The sequence below is a fragment of the Nannobrachium achirus genome (assembly GCF_963921795.1).
Source record: "Nannobrachium achirus genome assembly, chromosome: 4".
Taxonomy (NCBI): Eukaryota; Metazoa; Chordata; class Actinopteri; order Myctophiformes; family Myctophidae; genus Nannobrachium; species Nannobrachium achirus.
Genome location: NC_137813.1, coordinates 22,348,515 through 22,369,557, shown reverse-complemented (window position 1 = coordinate 22,369,557; position 21,043 = coordinate 22,348,515). Strand labels below are relative to the sequence as shown.

Sequence of the window (21,043 nt, the reverse complement as noted above, 5' to 3'; positions counted from 1 at the left end):
GAATCTGATGAAACAGATGAGTGTCATTGCCTGGGCTGGACCTCTCTATGGGATGGACCTGGACTTTGCTTCTTTTTTATGTCGGGCTACGACGACGCAGATATGTTGACGCCCAGCGCTCATTTGGGTCTCCACTCTCCAGTCTCCAGTGCACAAGTTATGCGATTGAGGGGAAAATGCCCTATTGTTTTTAACTGCCTTATGTAATTATCTATTTTATTTTATTTATTTATAGTTTAATAATTGCCAAAAGGTTCAGAATGTCTAGATACCATAAAGCAGCTATTGATGGTTACTTGGACCTCTTGAAAGAGGCTACCAGAAACGACCTGAACGCTCGGGATGAGGATGGGATGACACCAACTTTATTGGCTGCTTTCCACGGGAATGTCGATGCTCTTGAGCTGATCTGTAGTAGAGGGTGAGTAACAGTTTAGTTAATGTTAACATCTAGATCTAGCCTTGGACAAGCCCTGAATCGAATTGATTTTGTCATATGTGTAACAGAGATAGGCATTTGCCTAATAAAAGATAAATAATTAATCTCTGTCAGCCTTAGCTATGTTCAAAAACCAAGGTCTAATCTATGATCTACTATATAACTATGACAATTCTAAAGCATGCTTATCAGTGTGACACATGGACATTTATAATTTTGTAATAACCTCTCAAAATGTGTAAACATGTTACTCTTAATGTAGGCTATGTTAAGATAATAATAATTGCACACACACACACACGCACACACGCACGCACGCACGCACGCACTCACGCACACACACACACACACACACACACACACACACACACACACACACACACACACACACACACACACACACAGGCCTAGCTTATATATCCTAGCTATATTTATTAGAGCAAAGGTTGGCTTTATTGGCATTTTATCTACTTCCTTGTGTCTTCCATATTGTAAATTGGTCAGTCAGTATAGCCTGCCCAACTTCTGTCCAAACTTGCTACTGTTGTGTATGGACTATGGACCTGTTTAGACAGCCAAATGCTTAATCAGCCAAAGCAATTCTGAAAAACAATAGACGCTTTTATCCAGCCCTACCCCCACCAACCCTTTCTCCCTCAATATGAACAGTTAGCGCAACAATTGCAGGAGAGATGAGAACCATCTCAGAGGTTCAGTAAAGATGGGCATTTTAGAAATGTAGAGCCCTTTTAACTTATATCCTCTTGCCTGTGGCCATCATCAAAATACTCTCTCTCTGTTTTATCAGCATGGCACATAGCTTGGAAATCGAGTTTTATGACATGCAGTTGCTGAGTTACCGCAATCAAGACTTTTATTGCCATGATGAGGGAACATGAGAGGACTTTAATTCTTAATAGCTTACCAATTAACAACAGAAATGTTAGGTTGCTGTTTCATGTGTAGTTCAATATTTAGGAAATTTGCCTAGTTAATTTGTTACACATTAATGATGCCTCATGTCATTCCATTCAATGTTATTGTTTTCCTGTGTCATGAAAAACCTCTTTTAACCTCTGTACTACGCTACTGTACCATAAATAATACCAAATTGTTAAAAACAAAATATGTGTTTTGTGTCACACAGAGGGGACCCAGACAAGAGTGACATATGGGGGAACACGCCATTGCACCATGCTGCCACTAATGGCCACATGCACATCCTCAGCTTCCTTGTGAATTTTGGGGCCAACCTCTTTGCCGTGGACAATGAATTCCACACAGCTATGGACGTTGCAGCGTCACGTGACCGCATGGACTGCGTGCGCTACCTGGATGCTGCGGCCTCACAGCAGACAACCCAGAACCCCAAGAAGGTTGCCAGTGTGAAGCGCGAGGCCACCAAAGAGGCAGAGAAACGTGTGAAGATGTGCGAGAAGGTCAAGAAAAGACACCAGAGCAAGATGGATAAAATGTACCGTGGTACAGGCGATGATGGGTCTGTTTCAGAGGCCAGCATGGCATCTTCATTCTCTACTGTCAGCAGTGTCAATGAGCAGTTTTCTAAGATTATCGCCGCCGACAAATCTGGCTCCCTCACTGCCAGGGTTAAGGGCACACTGCAGAAGAAATTTGGCAAGAAGGATAAAGGTACAATGTTGAAATCCGGGGGGGATGGGAATGTGATCTTCTTTAAGCAAGACAATGGAACACAGGGCGAGCCAGAGTTTGTGGACGTCTTCAGTGAGCAGGATGAGAACGAATCCGAAGAGAATGGGATGAGGAGGAGGGCAGGGTACGATGATGACCCCGGCCAAACCACACAGTCTATCTTCAATCGACCCGGTCTTGGAGGTCTGGTCTTCATGAACACGCTGGGACTGGAGTCTGATGACATCCCCAGTGGCACCAATGAAAACCTTGGCTACCTTGTGCAGAACGAGATGTATGACACTCATGGAGATGACACAGAGTTTCAAGAGGATGGTGAAGCTGTACTGCCTTGGAACCAAGAAGACCTGGGATTTGATGACGAGGATGAAGAGGACACCACTCCTTTGGAGACCTTCCTGTCTGCAATCGCCTTGCCAGAATTTGCCCTGGCTTTCAGCCGTGAGCAGCTGGATCTCGAAGCCCTCATGCTTTGCTCTGACGAAGACCTCAAAGGCATTCGCATCCAGCTGGGGCCCAGGAAGAAGATCCTGGAAGCTGCTAACCGCAGAAAGTCTGCACTGCAGCGTCCTGGTCAAATGAAGGACACTGTCCTCTGATCAGAAAAATTGTGAGAGTCATTATGATGAGTTAAAATCCCCTGCAAATAACGTTGAAAATGTTATATTTGAACAGTACAAAAATTACACATCAAAAGTGTGCCATCCTCCCAAGAGAAAACAAATCTATAGTTTTAATTAATCATATATTTATTTTATTAAATATAACCCCACTGAAGATTAAACAGGCTAAAATATAGACGTGACATACTGTATAATGCAAGTCAGGAATGACAGGGGAAATCTAAAGCATGAGTTATAAATAGTTGTGTCGCACACACACTGAAAGTAGCAAATCTACATGCTAGATCAGCTATGTGTGCGCCATTGTGTGTACAAATCAGATATACAGTAAGAGCAAAATCTCCTATACACCATGTTCACGTAGGCTGTGTGATGGCTGTTAGCTAGGATAAAAACTTTGGCTGACCATTCTGTGGATGGATTTCAGAACTGCTTTGTATGAAAAGAAACAACAAAAATCAACTATATCAATCACCACTGCCACTTCTTAATTGCATGGTCAACGACTATTTCTCTTGCATACATAATATTGTCGTGCAGGCAATAATCTAGTTCATGAGACGAAAGCAATTATTTTAAATTGTATTTGAAAAATATGCAAAATGATTTTTTTTGTGTTACTTCATAGCCTAAATAAACCAAATTTTATTTTGTAATTACAGTACCGGTTATTTCTTTGCTGTTCCACAACACAAAACACAAACATAAATAATATAATAATAATCTTTATTGTCCCCGAGGGGAAATTTGTCTTCACAAGTCTGTTCAAACAAAAAAAACAACACATACCCATATAACACAGCACAAACATATCACAAATACAGATCATCAGGTCCCCACTATGCACAGAAAACCATCCTAGTGAGACAGATTCTTTAGTGCAGCGATGGCTGAGGGGACAAAACTCCTGCTAAACTGAACCTCGTGCCACTTCACGGTCCTGTATCTTCGCCCCGATGGCATGAGGTCGAAGTAGCGATACAGAGGATGATCAATGTCATTTGTTATTGAGAGAGCTAAAGCGTGTGATTGTTCATATCAGCAAGTGCGGGTGTGGGAAGTCCGATTATCTTGGAAGCAATACGGGTATTAAGTACTGTAAAGTTTGTTTCTGTTAGGCATGGACAGTATTGTGAAGAAACATGCTGAGCAATACAACAGAACAAGTTGAATGATGCTTTTGTATAGTACAGTAATAAGAGAAGATGGGAGGCAACAGATAGTGATCTTAATTTACAGATTACATGAAGTCTAGGCTGAAAACGTTTATGGATATATGTAATGTGTTGCTCAAACCTACGTTTATTGTCCAAAGTGTGTCCAAGATATGTTCACAGACAGAGAAGTTGTTTATTATGTCATTTGATGCCAGATTGTTACATCACAGATGGCGAAGGATTACAGCACTCTCTAATTAGGCACAAGGATTCCATCACATCAAACATCAACTTCCGAAGTCTTCATTCCTGAGATATGATTGATTGTGCCATTTTTCATTGACATTTAATGTGACTTTCACATATCTTTTAAACCCAAAAATGTAATGGAAATCCGGCTTCAAATGAACTCTGCTGGTAAAACAATATAAACAATAAAAACATTTAACTTTGTATTTATATGATTTAGTTACTTTTGATGTGTGTGTGTGTGTGTGTGTGTGTGTGTGTGTGTGTGTGTGTGTGTGTGTGTGTGTGTGTGTGTGTGTGTGTGTGTGTGTGTGTGAGAGAGAGAGAGAGAGAGAGAGAGAGAGAGAGAGAGAGAGAGAGAGAGAGAGAGAGAGAGAGAGAGAGAGAGAGTACAGAAGAGGCTTTGTTATGAATATAATAGACAACGTGAGTATTCTAAAGGATGGATGACAGTATGCCAACAGTGTGTTCTTGCTGCAAATGGTGAAACAAGTCAGCAGTGTGTTCATGTGGAAAACTTGATTTAGGCATAAGTGGGTTTCATGGAGTGTAACTGTTGCCTGTCCATTCAGACAAGCAGAATCTGACTGCTGTTTGACAACTTTTCAATGTATTTTGCACACAGACATAGGTCATAAAAAAGCAGACAATTGATATAGGTAGGATTAAGAGATTTCTAGCTCAATAAACTATATTCTGCAACACATCTCTCAACTAGTGTTCAGTTATATACTGTAACTATTTTCTCTGCAAACCCCCATGCACAGCACTTCAAAGGCAATACAAAAAAATCATCATATCTATCATCATATCATATCTATAGGCAGCACATACATCTATCGCCTACAATGGATTTACAGACTCTACTGGAAATTTCACAAACCAGAAATGGTGATGTAAACTTTTATGATATAAATGTTATCTATAGGCCTAGGGAATGAAATTCAGTTGGTTGGTTGGTTGGTGTGTGTGTGTGTGTGTGTGTGTGTGTGTGTGTGTGTGTGTGTGTGTGTGTGTGTGTGTGTGTGTGTGTGTGTGTGTGTGTGTGTGTGTGTGTGTGTGTGTGTGTGTGTGTGTCCAGTATTACATAGGGCTCTTAATGTAACCAATTGAGCCCTATATATTTTGTAACAATAATCTATTGTCTAAATAAGCTATTTTTAAAAGATGTTATTGTACATTTGAAAACATGGTAGTCTACATTTGTGCATAATGAGTACTCAAGTACATTTTATAAGCCCGGTTTTGCCCACTCCAAACACTGGGTGGCGGTAATGACACGTGCCTTTCATACAGCAGCGGGGATTAAAAACAAGGGAGAAGGCGTTTTTAGTCAACAGTCACGACTCTAGTGCAAACAGTGGCAGCTTTTGGTTGGCCTCTCTCTGTGCGGTTAACGCTATGATGTACATCAGGTATTATAATCTCACTTGCTTTACATGCTTCGCTTCCATCTGTGTGTGTCTGTGTTTGATTGCATTACAACTCAAGCAAGGCAAGCGTGCATCGTTTGAGAGTACATTGTTACTTGCTAGTACTAGTCCAGGCTTGTCAACTCTCCTGGATTTCCCAGGAGTCTCCTGGATTTTGAACCCCTCTCCTGGGAGTCTCCTGGATTGGCAAATCTCCTGGATTTCTCCTGGATTTTGTATCAAACTCCCAAAATTCACCAGAACACAGGAAATTACATCTACTATGTTAAAAATGTTCTGGGGGAGGACCCCCAGACCCCCCGCTTTAGGGGTGGGGGCAATGCATGCAAGAAAGATCATACAGATATTCACTTAAGTAATGACTTAAAGATGAGAAATCATTATTAAAGATGTCCTTTTGCTTCAGTCATCAAATCTGTACACCAACATTTGGCATTTTAAGGCTGAAATTGTACGGTACAATTTGCTAGTAAAGCAAGCCTGATAAAAGTATCAAACATGCACAAAAATATATTAATACGTTTTGGGGAGAGGACCCCCCAGACGGCCAGAGCCCGGTTGGGGAGTTCCGCGCACCGCCCAAAAATAAATCTCCTGGATTCTGACAGTCCAATGTTGACAACCCTGCTTGCTACTGTCGCCAAGCGCTTCATCTGTGCTAACCAAGCCACAAAATCCTTGTCAGCAGTGGCGTAAAGTAACCAAGTACATTTACTTAAGTACTGTAAAATTAAGGTATTTGTACTTTTTTGAGTATTTCCAATTACCAATACCTTTACTTATCTACTCCACTACATCTCGGATTCAAATATTGTACCTTTACTCCTCTGCATATGAAAACTTTAGTTACTATTTACTTTGCAGATATAAATGATCAAATGATAAAACATACATGAACCACTTTAGCCCTATTCTATACCTTGGCTATGCAAGCTTGTTGTGAGCTTGTAGATCTGCTATTTTCAAACTATTAAACTAATTGTGTACTATTTACTTTTGGTACTTAAAGTACATTTTGATGCCAACACATTCATACTTTTACTCAGGTACATTTTGAATTCTGGACTTTTAACTTGCAACAAAGTATTTCTACATTGCACTTGCAGTAGGCCTATTTGTACTTTTACTTAAAGATGGGAGGACGATTATGTGTGAATATGTGTGAATGTCTTGTCGATTGCATCAAAGTATGGCTTATACACTTGAAGTAAAATTTGTGAGTAGCCTACCCTTTTCACCACTGTTTGTCAGCAACATTAGTCCGAGACGAATAGATTGTTTTTCACATGTTTGAACCAATTATGAGCCATAATTTGAAATGCAATCGACAAGACATTAAAAACAGTTTCCCGCTTGTTGTGTTTTGTGTTGTGTTGAGCTTCCTCATACTGTGATTGCATGCATGTGATGCAGCCACACAGTCATTTATTAATGCTCATTACATTAGCTACTACTATCTGGCCAATGGCCAGTGGTGGACAAAGTGCTCAACTAGTACTTGAGTCTATACTCCTGATCCACCTAGACATACTCCATGTCAAATAATAAGTGAAAGCTGAGTCTGTGCGTGATCATGTCTATGTTTTGACCCTATGTTCCCTCACTGAGGTTAGGGTTAGGTATGTTCCCTCACTGAGGTTAGGGTTAGGTATGTTCCCTCACTGAGGTTAGGGTTAGGTATGTTCCCTCACTGAGGTTTGGGTTAGGTTTAGGCATAGTGGTTAACTGGCCGGAGTACTTGTTTTTAAACATATTTTAAGTACTCAAAAGTAGGCCCACATGCCTTTGAAAAATACTTATATATTTAAAAGTGACAGAACCGTATCTGGTATTATTATCACTATATTGCGCTTAAAGTGGTTAATTCATAATGTACATACTGCTTTTTGACCTGTAGTCAAAAGTACAATATTTAACTTAAACTTAAATGTAGTGGAGTGAAAGTATAAAAGAAATGCAACTACTCAAATAAACTAAAATGTACTTAAGTACAGGACTCAAGTGCACTTAGATGCTGTCCACGTCCACCACTGCCATTAAACTCCATCCTGCCCCACCTTCCTTATAGGCTGGTCTAGCAACGGGAGTCATGGCTGATATTGTTCCAGTCAATGCCAGTTTGCCCCCCTGCCCCTTGGATGGGACCTTTGCCCTGCAGGAGGATGGCACCAGTGTACCACTGTCCTCAGTGGAGAGTGACAACTTTGTGTTTGTGGAGTCCAAGCATCCCAACAAGGTCCTAGAGGGCCTGAACAGTCTTCGGCTGAACAACGCTTTCTGTGATGTGATCATCTGCTGTGGAGGACAGGAGTTCTCCTGCCATCGTATTGTACTAGCCTCCTTTAGCTCTTACTTTCAGGTAAACACAGATCTTCAAGCATTTACATTTCGTCACTGTCAGGCAGAAACCTTGTATCTCCAATTTTCAAATTTGTACGTTTTTTCGTGAAGTAAAGCCCTGTTTCATCACACAAGACTGTCGCACACTACTAGTGAAAATGGCAGATCTACAAGCACACAACACCTCGCACCGCGTGGTGTTTTAAATCATTTTTTAAATGATTTTGGACATACAAGGTTTCCACCCGACAACAACGATTTCTTTCCCCTTTTTTTGTACACTTTAACCCTAGTGTCCCACATTTTGGCATGGCATTATAGGCAAGAAATTTATTTTTTCAAAAGCAACAGTGGCTATTTTCAAAATGGTTTAGAATTTTGTTTTTGGTGTGTTCTTTCTTTTTTGTTAATGAATGTCATTAACTTGTGCCTTGGCTTTCACATGAACCAAATATCGTGTTATATCTGATCAATTAGTTGTTGACACAATGAACACTCCTAGTGAGCCAACACAGTCTCCTTTTCAACCTGACACAGGCAATGTTTTCAACTGACTTGATGGAGTCCAGACAGGAACGGGTGGCCATCAATGGAGTAGAACCTCAGATGATTGGCATGTTGGTTAGCTATGCCTACACATCAGTAGTGGTCATCTCCAAGGCTAATGTGCAGGTGATGTATTATCATAAACCTTACAGTATATGACAGCAACTATTGACTACCTTCTTTGCGATTATACTATCGATCTACAAGCTCACAACACATTGCATTGTGACACGTGCTATCTTCAGTATTTTTGAAAATCCACTATTTTATTAAAATCTATAAATGTGTAATTATCAATTAACTAAATTGATTAGTTCAGTTAACTATTGTACCCCTAAACGTTATATACATTGTTTCCATTTTTGATCTGTCTGCATCTGTGTTCATGAAATCTATTTTTATTTGGTCAAGGCCCTGTTGGCAGCAGCAAATCTGCTGGATATCATGGCTGTTCGAGAGGCCTGCTGTAATTTTATGGAGCGGCAGATGGATGAAATGAACTGTGTCGGGATTCACTGCTTTGCTGAGGCCCATTCCTGTAAGATGTTGGAGAAACACAGCATGGATTACATGCTTGAGCACTTCAGTATCGTGTACCAGCAGGTCAGAGGCTGAGATGGATCTGTGCATTTCCCCAGTTGTTTTGTCTGTGTTTGGCTTTTTCGCTTATGCATTTGTGGTGTGTGAGTTACAGTACGCCACAGGCCTACGATAATGAAATATTAAAGGTGTGTATTAAAGATGGGGATTATTCTATACATGTTGTGAAAACACAGTACCAAAACTATGTTGCAGTATAATTTGGCATTCCTATAAACAAGAAATCTGTGTTTGACCAGCTTGTCCTGCCTCCACATTTCCCATACTCCAGGCTGTGATGTCAGGAGTGGATCTTCTTCCAGATTCTACAGGCAAACTCAGCAAAGCTCTGTACATACTTAATAATCAATATACACTTCCATTTCACAGTTATTAATATTAGAAAGGGTTGTACAGTTGTGCATACTGTACAGTCAGTACAGTATGCACAACTAGCAACTTCCTCCAACTGTAATCACAATTGCATTATGCTAATGCTATCTGTACAGTGGCCTTTTCAGAACTTCATTTTTAAGTAATTTCCATAAAAGAAATCTGCAACACAATTTTATACAGTATGTAGTGGGGGTACCTGCTTCATCTCTCTCTCTCAACGAAGGGGTCCTTGGCCTGAATGATGTTCCAAGAACCCTATTCTAGCATGTAAATGTCCTTATCTGTTGCCCTACTTCTAGTATTAATCAAACTTCACTGCCACAATGACCCAAACATCTGTGTAGAATCATTCAGTAATTTGTCAGTGATTATTGGATACATATCAAGAAGCTAGTTTCAGTTCAATAAAGCTATATTTTCCTAAATACTTTCCCCCCCTCCAATGGCTATGCTATAGTACGTTTTATTAAAAGGGAGGAATTAATACAGTGAAATACCGTGCACACCATGGTATTGTGGATGTGGTGCCAATTTATACAGTTAAATCCCTAATCAGGCAGTAGGAAACGGGGTTGTAATCTATCAGGAGATCTACTGCATTTTTTGAGCTGTGGAACACAAGCTCCCAATAGACAGGTATGTCCGTGGGTATGTGGGTGGGTGGCTGGCTGGGTGGCTGGCTGGCTGGGTGGCTGGCCGTGTCCGTAGTCTGGCAATACCTTGAGTGGCCACACACAACACACTAGTTAAAGGAGGGGCGCTGTTTTGTGCAGGCCAGGCACACTCACCACTCACTCATAGGAACAGTTTACAGTTCACACACACACACACACACACACACACACACACACACACACACACACACACACACATAATTTATAGATCTAGAACACATAGAATTTATATATAGAACACTTAGAATTCATAGATCTAAAACACATAGAATCAAAATTATAGATCTGGAACTGCTCAAATTCACAGCTCCACTTCGAACGAGGTTTGATTTTTCATTGTCTTGCTTGCTTTCATTTCTGCCCCTAGGATGAATTCCTCTCTCTCTGTGTGGAGAAACTGACTGAGATTCTTGCCAACGACCATCTCAATGTGCCCAAGGAGGAGATGGTGTTTGAGGCTGCCATGTTGTGGTTAGACAAGTGTCCTAGCCGCAGGCCCAGCTTTGAAAAGGTCAGTCATTTTCTAAAGAGACCATTGAAAAGTCAAATGCTGTGGCATGCTTAAAGGGATGCTGGTGATCATAGTCTACAGAAACATCTATTTATTTATGTTTAGTGGGTCCCAAAATAATTGCCTGAACACATTATTGATAATGTAAAATTAAGTAGTGGTAATTAAAGTTGCAGTACCTCCTTATACTGATCTCTGAAGCCAAGTACCCCCTTCCCCTGACTACAGCATTTTGCTTATAAAATGTACATAAAAAGTCCTGTTCCAATGCCAATATGTTCAAAATAAAACTGCATAATGGCAAATACACATTTCTTTCTATTCAGTAACAGATGTACTAGTCAAGGTATTGATGTAATTTGGTTTAACAATTTACAGATGAGAAGGTTCACACAGAGACTATTTTGTCATTACCCATAACGGATGCCTGAAGAAGGTCTATGACCGAAAGCTTGCACTCTTATCTAACTGAAAATAAAGATCTTGATTTTGCACAGTTTTGAGAGTGCGGAGGCTCCCTTTAATTTTTCATCTTTCATTACCCTTAACAGTAAATTACATGTTCCCATTTTCTCCTGTACCCCAAGGGGTACACGCATTTGAGAAACGCTGGTTTAGGGTACAAAGAGTACAGTATTAAATGGTGGTGTGCATGCACATACTGCAGTTGTTTCCACACTTTGTCTTGCAAAAATGTAATGGAAATCCGGCTTCAAATGAACTCTGCTGGTAAAACAATATAAACAATAAAAACATTTAACTTTGTATTTATATGATTTAGTTACTTTTGATGTGTGTGTGTGTGTGTGTGTGTGTGTGTGTGTGTGTGTGTGTGTGTGTGTGTGTGTGTGTGTGTGTGTGTGTGTGTGTGTGTGTGAGAGAGAGAGAGAGAGAGAGAGAGAGAGAGAGAGAGAGAGAGAGAGAGAGAGAGAGAGAGAGAGAGAGAGAGAGAGAGTACAGAAGAGGCTTTGTTATGAATATAATAGACAACGTGAGTATTCTAAAGGATGGATGACAGTATGCCAACAGTGTGTTCTTGCTGCAAATGGTGAAACAAGTCAGCAGTGTGTTCATGTGGAAAACTTGATTTAGGCATAAGTGGGTTTCATGGAGTGTAACTGTTGCCTGTCCATTCAGACAAGCAGAATCTGACTGCTGTTTGACAACTTTTCAATGTATTTTGCACACAGACATAGGTCATAAAAAAGCAGACAATTGATATAGGTAGGATTAAGAGATTTCTAGCTCAATAAACTATATTCTGCAACACATCTCTCAACTAGTGTTCAGTTATATACTGTAACTATTTTCTCTGCAAACCCCCATGCACAGCACTTCAAAGGCAATACAAAAAAATCATCATATCTATCATCATATCATATCTATAGGCAGCACATACATCTATCGCCTACAATGGATTTACAGACTCTACTGGAAATTTCACAAACCAGAAATGGTGATGTAAACTTTTATGATATAAATGTTATCTATAGGCCTAGGGAATGAAATTCAGTTGGTTGGTTGGTTGGTGTGTGTGTGTGTGTGTGTGTGTGTGTGTGTGTGTGTGTGTGTGTGTGTGTGTGTGTGTGTGTGTGTGTGTGTGTGTGTGTGTGTGTGTGTGTGTGTGTGTGTGTGTGTGTGTGTGTGTGTGTCCAGTATTACATAGGGCTCTTAATGTAACCAATTGAGCCCTATATATTTTGTAACAATAATCTATTGTCTAAATAAGCTATTTTTAAAAGATGTTATTGTACATTTGAAAACATGGTAGTCTACATTTGTGCATAATGAGTACTCAAGTACATTTTATAAGCCCGGTTTTGCCCACTCCAAACACTGGGTGGCGGTAATGACACGTGCCTTTCATACAGCAGCGGGGATTAAAAACAAGGGAGAAGGCGTTTTTAGTCAACAGTCACGACTCTAGTGCAAACAGTGGCAGCTTTTGGTTGGCCTCTCTCTGTGCGGTTAACGCTATGATGTACATCAGGTATTATAATCTCACTTGCTTTACATGCTTCGCTTCCATCTGTGTGTGTCTGTGTTTGATTGCATTACAACTCAAGCAAGGCAAGCGTGCATCGTTTGAGAGTACATTGTTACTTGCTAGTACTAGTCCAGGCTTGTCAACTCTCCTGGATTTCCCAGGAGTCTCCTGGATTTTGAACCCCTCTCCTGGGAGTCTCCTGGATTGGCAAATCTCCTGGATTTCTCCTGGATTTTGTATCAAACTCCCAAAATTCACCAGAACACAGGAAATTACATCTACTATGTTAAAAATGTTCTGGGGGAGGACCCCCAGACCCCCCGCTTTAGGGGTGGGGGCAATGCATGCAAGAAAGATCATACAGATATTCACTTAAGTAATGACTTAAAGATGAGAAATCATTATTAAAGATGTCCTTTTGCTTCAGTCATCAAATCTGTACACCAACATTTGGCATTTTAAGGCTGAAATTGTACGGTACAATTTGCTAGTAAAGCAAGCCTGATAAAAGTATCAAACATGCACAAAAATATATTAATACGTTTTGGGGAGAGGACCCCCCAGACGGCCAGAGCCCGGTTGGGGAGTTCCGCGCACCGCCCAAAAATAAATCTCCTGGATTCTGACAGTCCAATGTTGACAACCCTGCTTGCTACTGTCGCCAAGCGCTTCATCTGTGCTAACCAAGCCACAAAATCCTTGTCAGCAGTGGCGTAAAGTAACCAAGTACATTTACTTAAGTACTGTAAAATTAAGGTATTTGTACTTTTTTGAGTATTTCCAATTACCAATACCTTTACTTATCTACTCCACTACATCTCGGATTCAAATATTGTACCTTTACTCCTCTGCATATGAAAACTTTAGTTACTATTTACTTTGCAGATATAAATGATCAAATGATAAAACATACATGAACCACTTTAGCCCTATTCTATACCTTGGCTATGCAAGCTTGTTGTGAGCTTGTAGATCTGCTATTTTCAAACTATTAAACTAATTGTGTACTATTTACTTTTGGTACTTAAAGTACATTTTGATGCCAACACATTCATACTTTTACTCAGGTACATTTTGAATTCTGGACTTTTAACTTGCAACAAAGTATTTCTACATTGCACTTGCAGTAGGCCTATTTGTACTTTTACTTAAAGATGGGAGGACGATTATGTGTGAATATGTGTGAATGTCTTGTCGATTGCATCAAAGTATGGCTTATACACTTGAAGTAAAATTTGTGAGTAGCCTACCCTTTTCACCACTGTTTGTCAGCAACATTAGTCCGAGACGAATAGATTGTTTTTCACATGTTTGAACCAATTATGAGCCATAATTTGAAATGCAATCGACAAGACATTAAAAACAGTTTCCCGCTTGTTGTGTTTTGTGTTGTGTTGAGCTTCCTCATACTGTGATTGCATGCATGTGATGCAGCCACACAGTCATTTATTAATGCTCATTACATTAGCTACTACTATCTGGCCAATGGCCAGTGGTGGACAAAGTGCTCAACTAGTACTTGAGTCTATACTCCTGATCCACCTAGACATACTCCATGTCAAATAATAAGTGAAAGCTGAGTCTGTGCGTGATCATGTCTATGTTTTGACCCTATGTTCCCTCACTGAGGTTAGGGTTAGGTATGTTCCCTCACTGAGGTTAGGGTTAGGTATGTTCCCTCACTGAGGTTAGGGTTAGGTATGTTCCCTCACTGAGGTTTGGGTTAGGTTTAGGCATAGTGGTTAACTGGCCGGAGTACTTGTTTTTAAACATATTTTAAGTACTCAAAAGTAGGCCCACATGCCTTTGAAAAATACTTATATATTTAAAAGTGACAGAACCGTATCTGGTATTATTATCACTATATTGCGCTTAAAGTGGTTAATTCATAATGTACATACTGCTTTTTGACCTGTAGTCAAAAGTACAATATTTAACTTAAACTTAAATGTAGTGGAGTGAAAGTATAAAAGAAATGCAACTACTCAAATAAACTAAAATGTACTTAAGTACAGGACTCAAGTGCACTTAGATGCTGTCCACGTCCACCACTGCCATTAAACTCCATCCTGCCCCACCTTCCTTATAGGCTGGTCTAGCAACGGGAGTCATGGCTGATATTGTTCCAGTCAATGCCAGTTTGCCCCCCTGCCCCTTGGATGGGACCTTTGCCCTGCAGGAGGATGGCACCAGTGTACCACTGTCCTCAGTGGAGAGTGACAACTTTGTGTTTGTGGAGTCCAAGCATCCCAACAAGGTCCTAGAGGGCCTGAACAGTCTTCGGCTGAACAACGCTTTCTGTGATGTGATCATCTGCTGTGGAGGACAGGAGTTCTCCTGCCATCGTATTGTACTAGCCTCCTTTAGCTCTTACTTTCAGGTAAACACAGATCTTCAAGCATTTACATTTCGTCACTGTCAGGCAGAAACCTTGTATCTCCAATTTTCAAATTTGTACGTTTTTTCGTGAAGTAAAGCCCTGTTTCATCACACAAGACTGTCGCACACTACTAGTGAAAATGGCAGATCTACAAGCACACAACACCTCGCACCGCGTGGTGTTTTAAATCATTTTTTAAATGATTTTGGACATACAAGGTTTCCACCCGACAACAACGATTTCTTTCCCCTTTTTTTGTACACTTTAACCCTAGTGTCCCACATTTTGGCATGGCATTATAGGCAAGAAATTTATTTTTTCAAAAGCAACAGTGGCTATTTTCAAAATGGTTTAGAATTTTGTTTTTGGTGTGTTCTTTCTTTTTTGTTAATGAATGTCATTAACTTGTGCCTTGGCTTTCACATGAACCAAATATCGTGTTATATCTGATCAATTAGTTGTTGACACAATGAACACTCCTAGTGAGCCAACACAGTCTCCTTTTCAACCTGACACAGGCAATGTTTTCAACTGACTTGATGGAGTCCAGACAGGAACGGGTGGCCATCAATGGAGTAGAACCTCAGATGATTGGCATGTTGGTTAGCTATGCCTACACATCAGTAGTGGTCATCTCCAAGGCTAATGTGCAGGTGATGTATTATCATAAACCTTACAGTATATGACAGCAACTATTGACTACCTTCTTTGCGATTATACTATCGATCTACAAGCTCACAACACATTGCATTGTGACACGTGCTATCTTCAGTATTTTTGAAAATCCACTATTTTATTAAAATCTATAAATGTGTAATTATCAATTAACTAAATTGATTAGTTCAGTTAACTATTGTACCCCTAAACGTTATATACATTGTTTCCATTTTTGATCTGTCTGCATCTGTGTTCATGAAATCTATTTTTATTTGGTCAAGGCCCTGTTGGCAGCAGCAAATCTGCTGGATATCATGGCTGTTCGAGAGGCCTGCTGTAATTTTATGGAGCGGCAGATGGATGAAATGAACTGTGTCGGGATTCACTGCTTTGCTGAGGCCCATTCCTGTAAGATGTTGGAGAAACACAGCATGGATTACATGCTTGAGCACTTCAGTATCGTGTACCAGCAGGTCAGAGGCTGAGATGGATCTGTGCATTTCCCCAGTTGTTTTGTCTGTGTTTGGCTTTTTCGCTTATGCATTTGTGGTGTGTGAGTTACAGTACGCCACAGGCCTACGATAATGAAATATTAAAGGTGTGTATTAAAGATGGGGATTATTCTATACATGTTGTGAAAACACAGTACCAAAACTATGTTGCAGTATAATTTGGCATTCCTATAAACAAGAAATCTGTGTTTGACCAGCTTGTCCTGCCTCCACATTTCCCATACTCCAGGCTGTGATGTCAGGAGTGGATCTTCTTCCAGATTCTACAGGCAAACTCAGCAAAGCTCTGTACATACTTAATAATCAATATACACTTCCATTTCACAGTTATTAATATTAGAAAGGGTTGTACAGTTGTGCATACTGTACAGTCAGTACAGTATGCACAACTAGCAACTTCCTCCAACTGTAATCACAATTGCATTATGCTAATGCTATCTGTACAGTGGCCTTTTCAGAACTTCATTTTTAAGTAATTTCCATAAAAGAAATCTGCAACACAATTTTATACAGTATGTAGTGGGGGTACCTGCTTCATCTCTCTCTCTCAACGAAGGGGTCCTTGGCCTGAATGATGTTCCAAGAACCCTATTCTAGCATGTAAATGTCCTTATCTGTTGCCCTACTTCTAGTATTAATCAAACTTCACTGCCACAATGACCCAAACATCTGTGTAGAATCATTCAGTAATTTGTCAGTGATTATTGGATACATATCAAGAAGCTAGTTTCAGTTCAATAAAGCTATATTTTCCTAAATACTTTCCCCCCCTCCAATGGCTATGCTATAGTACGTTTTATTAAAAGGGAGGAATTAATACAGTGAAATACCGTGCACACCATGGTATTGTGGATGTGGTGCCAATTTATACAGTTAAATCCCTAATCAGGCAGTAGGAAACGGGGTTGTAATCTATCAGGAGATCTACTGCATTTTTTGAGCTGTGGAACACAAGCTCCCAATAGACAGGTATGTCCGTGGGTATGTGGGTGGGTGGCTGGCTGGGTGGCTGGCTGGCTGGGTGGCTGGCCGTGTCCGTAGTCTGGCAATACCTTGAGTGGCCACACACAACACACTAGTTAAAGGAGGGGCGCTGTTTTGTGCAGGCCAGGCACACTCACCACTCACTCATAGGAACAGTTTACAGTTCACACACACACACACACACACACACACACACACACACACACACACACACACACACACATAATTTATAGATCTAGAACACATAGAATTTATATATAGAACACTTAGAATTCATAGATCTAAAACACATAGAATCAAAATTATAGATCTGGAACTGCTCAAATTCACAGCTCCACTTCGAACGAGGTTTGATTTTTCATTGTCTTGCTTGCTTTCATTTCTGCCCCTAGGATGAATTCCTCTCTCTCTGTGTGGAGAAACTGACTGAGATTCTTGCCAACGACCATCTCAATGTGCCCAAGGAGGAGATGGTGTTTGAGGCTGCCATGTTGTGGTTAGACAAGTGTCCTAGCCGCAGGCCCAGCTTTGAAAAGGTCAGTCATTTTCTAAAGAGACCATTGAAAAGTCAAATGCTGTGGCATGCTTAAAGGGATGCTGGTGATCATAGTCTACAGAAACATCTATTTATTTATGTTTAGTGGGTCCCAAAATAATTGCCTGAACACATTATTGATAATGTAAAATTAAGTAGTGGTAATTAAAGTTGCAGTACCTCCTTATACTGATCTCTGAAGCCAAGTACCCCCTTCCCCTGACTACAGCATTTTGCTTATAAAATGTACATAAAAAGTCCTGTTCCAATGCCAATATGTTCAAAATAAAACTGCATAATGGCAAATACACATTTCTTTCTATTCAGTAACAGATGTACTAGTCAAGGTATTGATGTAATTTGGTTTAACAATTTACAGATGAGAAGGTTCACACAGAGACTATTTTGTCATTACCCATAACGGATGCCTGAAGAAGGTCTATGACCGAAAGCTTGCACTCTTATCTAACTGAAAATAAAGATCTTGATTTTGCACAGTTTTGAGAGTGCGGAGGCTCCCTTTAATTTTTCATCTTTCATTACCCTTAACAGTAAATTACATGTTCCCATTTTCTCCTGTACCCCAAGGGGTACACGCATTTGAGAAACGCTGGTTTAGGGTACAAAGAGTACAGTATTAAATGGTGGTGTGCATGCACATACTGCAGTTGTTTCCACACTTTGTCTTGCAAAAATGTAATGGAAATCCGGCTTCAAATGAACTCTGCTGGTAAAACAATATAAACAATAAAAACATTTAACTTTGTATTTATATGATTTAGTTACTTTTGATGTGTGTGTGTGTGTGTGTGTGTGTGTGTGTGTGTGTGTGTGTGTGTGTGTGTGTGTGTGTGTGTGTGTGTGTGTGTGTGTGTGTGAGAGAGAGAGAGAGAGAGAGAGAGAGAGAGAGAGAGAGAGAGAGAGAGAGAGAGAGAGAGAGAGAGAGAGAGTACAGAAGAGGCTTTGTTATGAATATAATAGACAACGTGAGTATTCTAAAGGATGGATGACAGTATGCCAACAGTGTGTTCTTGCTGCAAATGGTGAAACAAGTCAGCAGTGTGTTCATGTGGAAAACTTGATTTAGGCATAAGTGGGTTTCATGGAGTGTAACTGTTGCCTGTCCATTCAGACAAGCAGAATCTGACTGCTGTTTGACAACTTTTCAATGTATTTTGCACACAGACATAGGTCATAAAAAAGCAGACAATTGATATAGGTAGGATTAAGAGATTTCTAGCTCAATAAACTATATTCTGCAACACATCTCTCAACTAGTGTTCAGTTATATACTGTAACTATTTTCTCTGCAAACCCCCATGCACAGCACTTCAAAGGCAATACAAAAAAATCATCATATCTATCATCATATCATATCTATAGGCAGCACATACATCTATCGCCTACAATGGATTTACAGACTCTACTGGAAATTTCACAAACCAGAAATGGTGATGTAAACTTTTATGATATAAATGTTATCTATAGGCCTAGGGAATGAAATTCAGTTGGTTGGTTGGTTGGTGTGTGTGTGTGTGTGTGTGTGTGTGTGTGTGTGTGTGTGTGTGTGTGTGTGTGTGTGTGTGTGTGTGTGTGTGTGTGTGTGTGTGTGTGTGTGTGTGTGTGTGTGTGTGTGTGTCCAGTATTACATAGGGCTCTTAATGTAACCAATTGAGCCCTATATATTTTGTAACAATAATCTATTGTCTAAATAAGCTATTTTTAAAAGATGTTATTGTACATTTGAAAACATGGTAGTCTACATTTGTGCATAATGAGTACTCAAGTACATTTTATAAGCCCGGTTTTGCCCACTCCAAACACTGGGTGGCGGTAATGACACGTGCCTTTCATACAGCAGCGGGGATTAAAAACAAGGGAGAAGGCGTTTTTAGTCAACAGTCACGACTCTAGTGCAAACAGTGGCAGCTTTTGGTTGGCCTCTCTCTGTGCGGTTAACGCTATGATGTACATCAGGTATTATAATCTCACTTGCTTTACATGCTTCGCTTCCATCTGTGTGTGTCTGTGTTTGATTGCATTACAACTCAAGCAAGGCAAGCGTGCATCGTTTGAGAGTACATTGTTACTTGCTAGTACTAGTCCAGGCTTGTCAACTCTCCTGGATTTCCCAGGAGTCTCCTGGATTTTGAACCCCTCTCCTGGGAGTCTCCTGGATTGGCAAATCTCCTGGATTTCTCCTGGATTTTGTATCAAACTCCCAAAATTCACCAGAACACAGGAAATTACATCTACTATGTTAAAAATGTTCTGGGGGAGGACCCCCAGACCCCCCGCTTTAGGGGTGGGGGCAATGCATGCAAGAAAGATCATACAGATATTCACTTAAGTAATGACTTAAAGATGAGAAATCATTATTAAAGATGTCCTTTTGCTTCAGTCATCAAATCTGTACACCAACATTTGGCATTTTAAGGCTGAAATTGTACGGTACAATTTGCTAGTAAAGCAAGCCTGATAAAAGTATCAAACATGCACAAAAATATATTAATACGTTTTGGGGAGAGGACCCCCCAGACGGCCAGAGCCCGGTTGGGGAGTTCCGCGCACCGCCCAAAAATAAATCTCCTGGATTCTGACAGTCCAATGTTGACAACCCTGCTTGCTACTGTCGCCAAGCGCTTCATCTGTGCTAACCAAGCCACAAAATCCTTGTCAGCAGTGGCGTAAAGTAACCAAGTACATTTACTTAAGTACTGTAAAATTAAGGTATTTGTACTTTTTTGAGTATTTCCAATTACCAATACCTTTACTTATCTACTCCACTACATCTCGGATTCAAATATTGTACCTTTACTCCTCTGCATATGAAAACTTTAGTTACTATTTACTTTGCAGATATAAATGATCAAATGATAAAACATACATGAACCACTTTAGCCCTATTCTATACCTTGGCTATGCAAGCTTGTTGTGAGCTTGTAGATCTGCTATTTTCAAACTATTAAACTAATTGTGTACTATTTACTTTTGGTACTTAAAGTACATTTTGATGCCAACACATTCATACTTTTACTCAGGTACATTTTGAATTCTGGACTTTTAACTTGCAACAAAGTATTTCTACATTGCACTTGCAGTAGGCCTATTTGTACTTTTACTTAAAGATGGGAGGACGATTATGTGTGAATATGTGTGAATGTCTTGTCGATTGCATCAAAGTATGGCTTATACACTTGAAGTAAAATTTGTGAGTAGCCTACCCTTTTCACCACTGTTTGTCAGCAACATTAGTCCGAGACGAATAGATTGTTTTTCACATGTTTGAACCAATTATGAGCCATAATTTGAAATGCAATCGACAAGACATTAAAAACAGTTTCCCGCTTGTTGTGTTTTGTGTTGTGTT

At 40.1% G+C, this 21,043-nt stretch overlaps 2 protein-coding genes across 3 annotated transcripts in view; both read left to right on the top strand.

Moving 5' to 3' along the window:
- Nucleotides 1-137: 137 nt before the first annotated feature.
- Nucleotides 138-4,351, top strand: anks4b (ankyrin repeat and sterile alpha motif domain containing 4B). Its single transcript, XM_080724097.1, has 2 exons — nucleotides 138-421; nucleotides 1,587-4,351. Exons 1-2 carry the CDS (start codon nucleotides 261-263, stop codon nucleotides 2,707-2,709), a joined length of 1,284 nt encoding a protein of 427 aa, XP_080580223.1. The 5' UTR covers nucleotides 138-260; the 3' UTR covers nucleotides 2,710-4,351.
- Nucleotides 4,352-5,454: 1,103 nt separating this feature from the next.
- The window catches only part of LOC308283447 (uncharacterized protein), a 28,706-nt gene continuing 13,117 nt past the window's right edge, over nucleotides 5,455-21,043 (top strand). For both annotated transcript variants that reach the window (XM_080723879.1, XM_080723880.1), the window contains exons 1-9: nucleotides 5,455-5,554; nucleotides 7,641-7,931; nucleotides 8,450-8,584; nucleotides 8,870-9,061; nucleotides 10,475-10,618; nucleotides 14,695-14,985; nucleotides 15,504-15,638; nucleotides 15,924-16,115; nucleotides 17,531-17,674. In XM_080723879.1, the coding sequence (XP_080580005.1) occupies nucleotides 7,662-7,931; nucleotides 8,450-8,584; nucleotides 8,870-9,061; nucleotides 10,475-10,618; nucleotides 14,695-14,985; nucleotides 15,504-15,638; nucleotides 15,924-16,115; nucleotides 17,531-17,674 (1,503 nt within the window). In that variant the 5' untranslated portion in view covers nucleotides 5,455-5,554; nucleotides 7,641-7,661. The remainder of the gene's footprint in view (nucleotides 5,555-7,640; nucleotides 7,932-8,449; nucleotides 8,585-8,869; nucleotides 9,062-10,474; nucleotides 10,619-14,694; nucleotides 14,986-15,503; nucleotides 15,639-15,923; nucleotides 16,116-17,530; nucleotides 17,675-21,043) is intronic.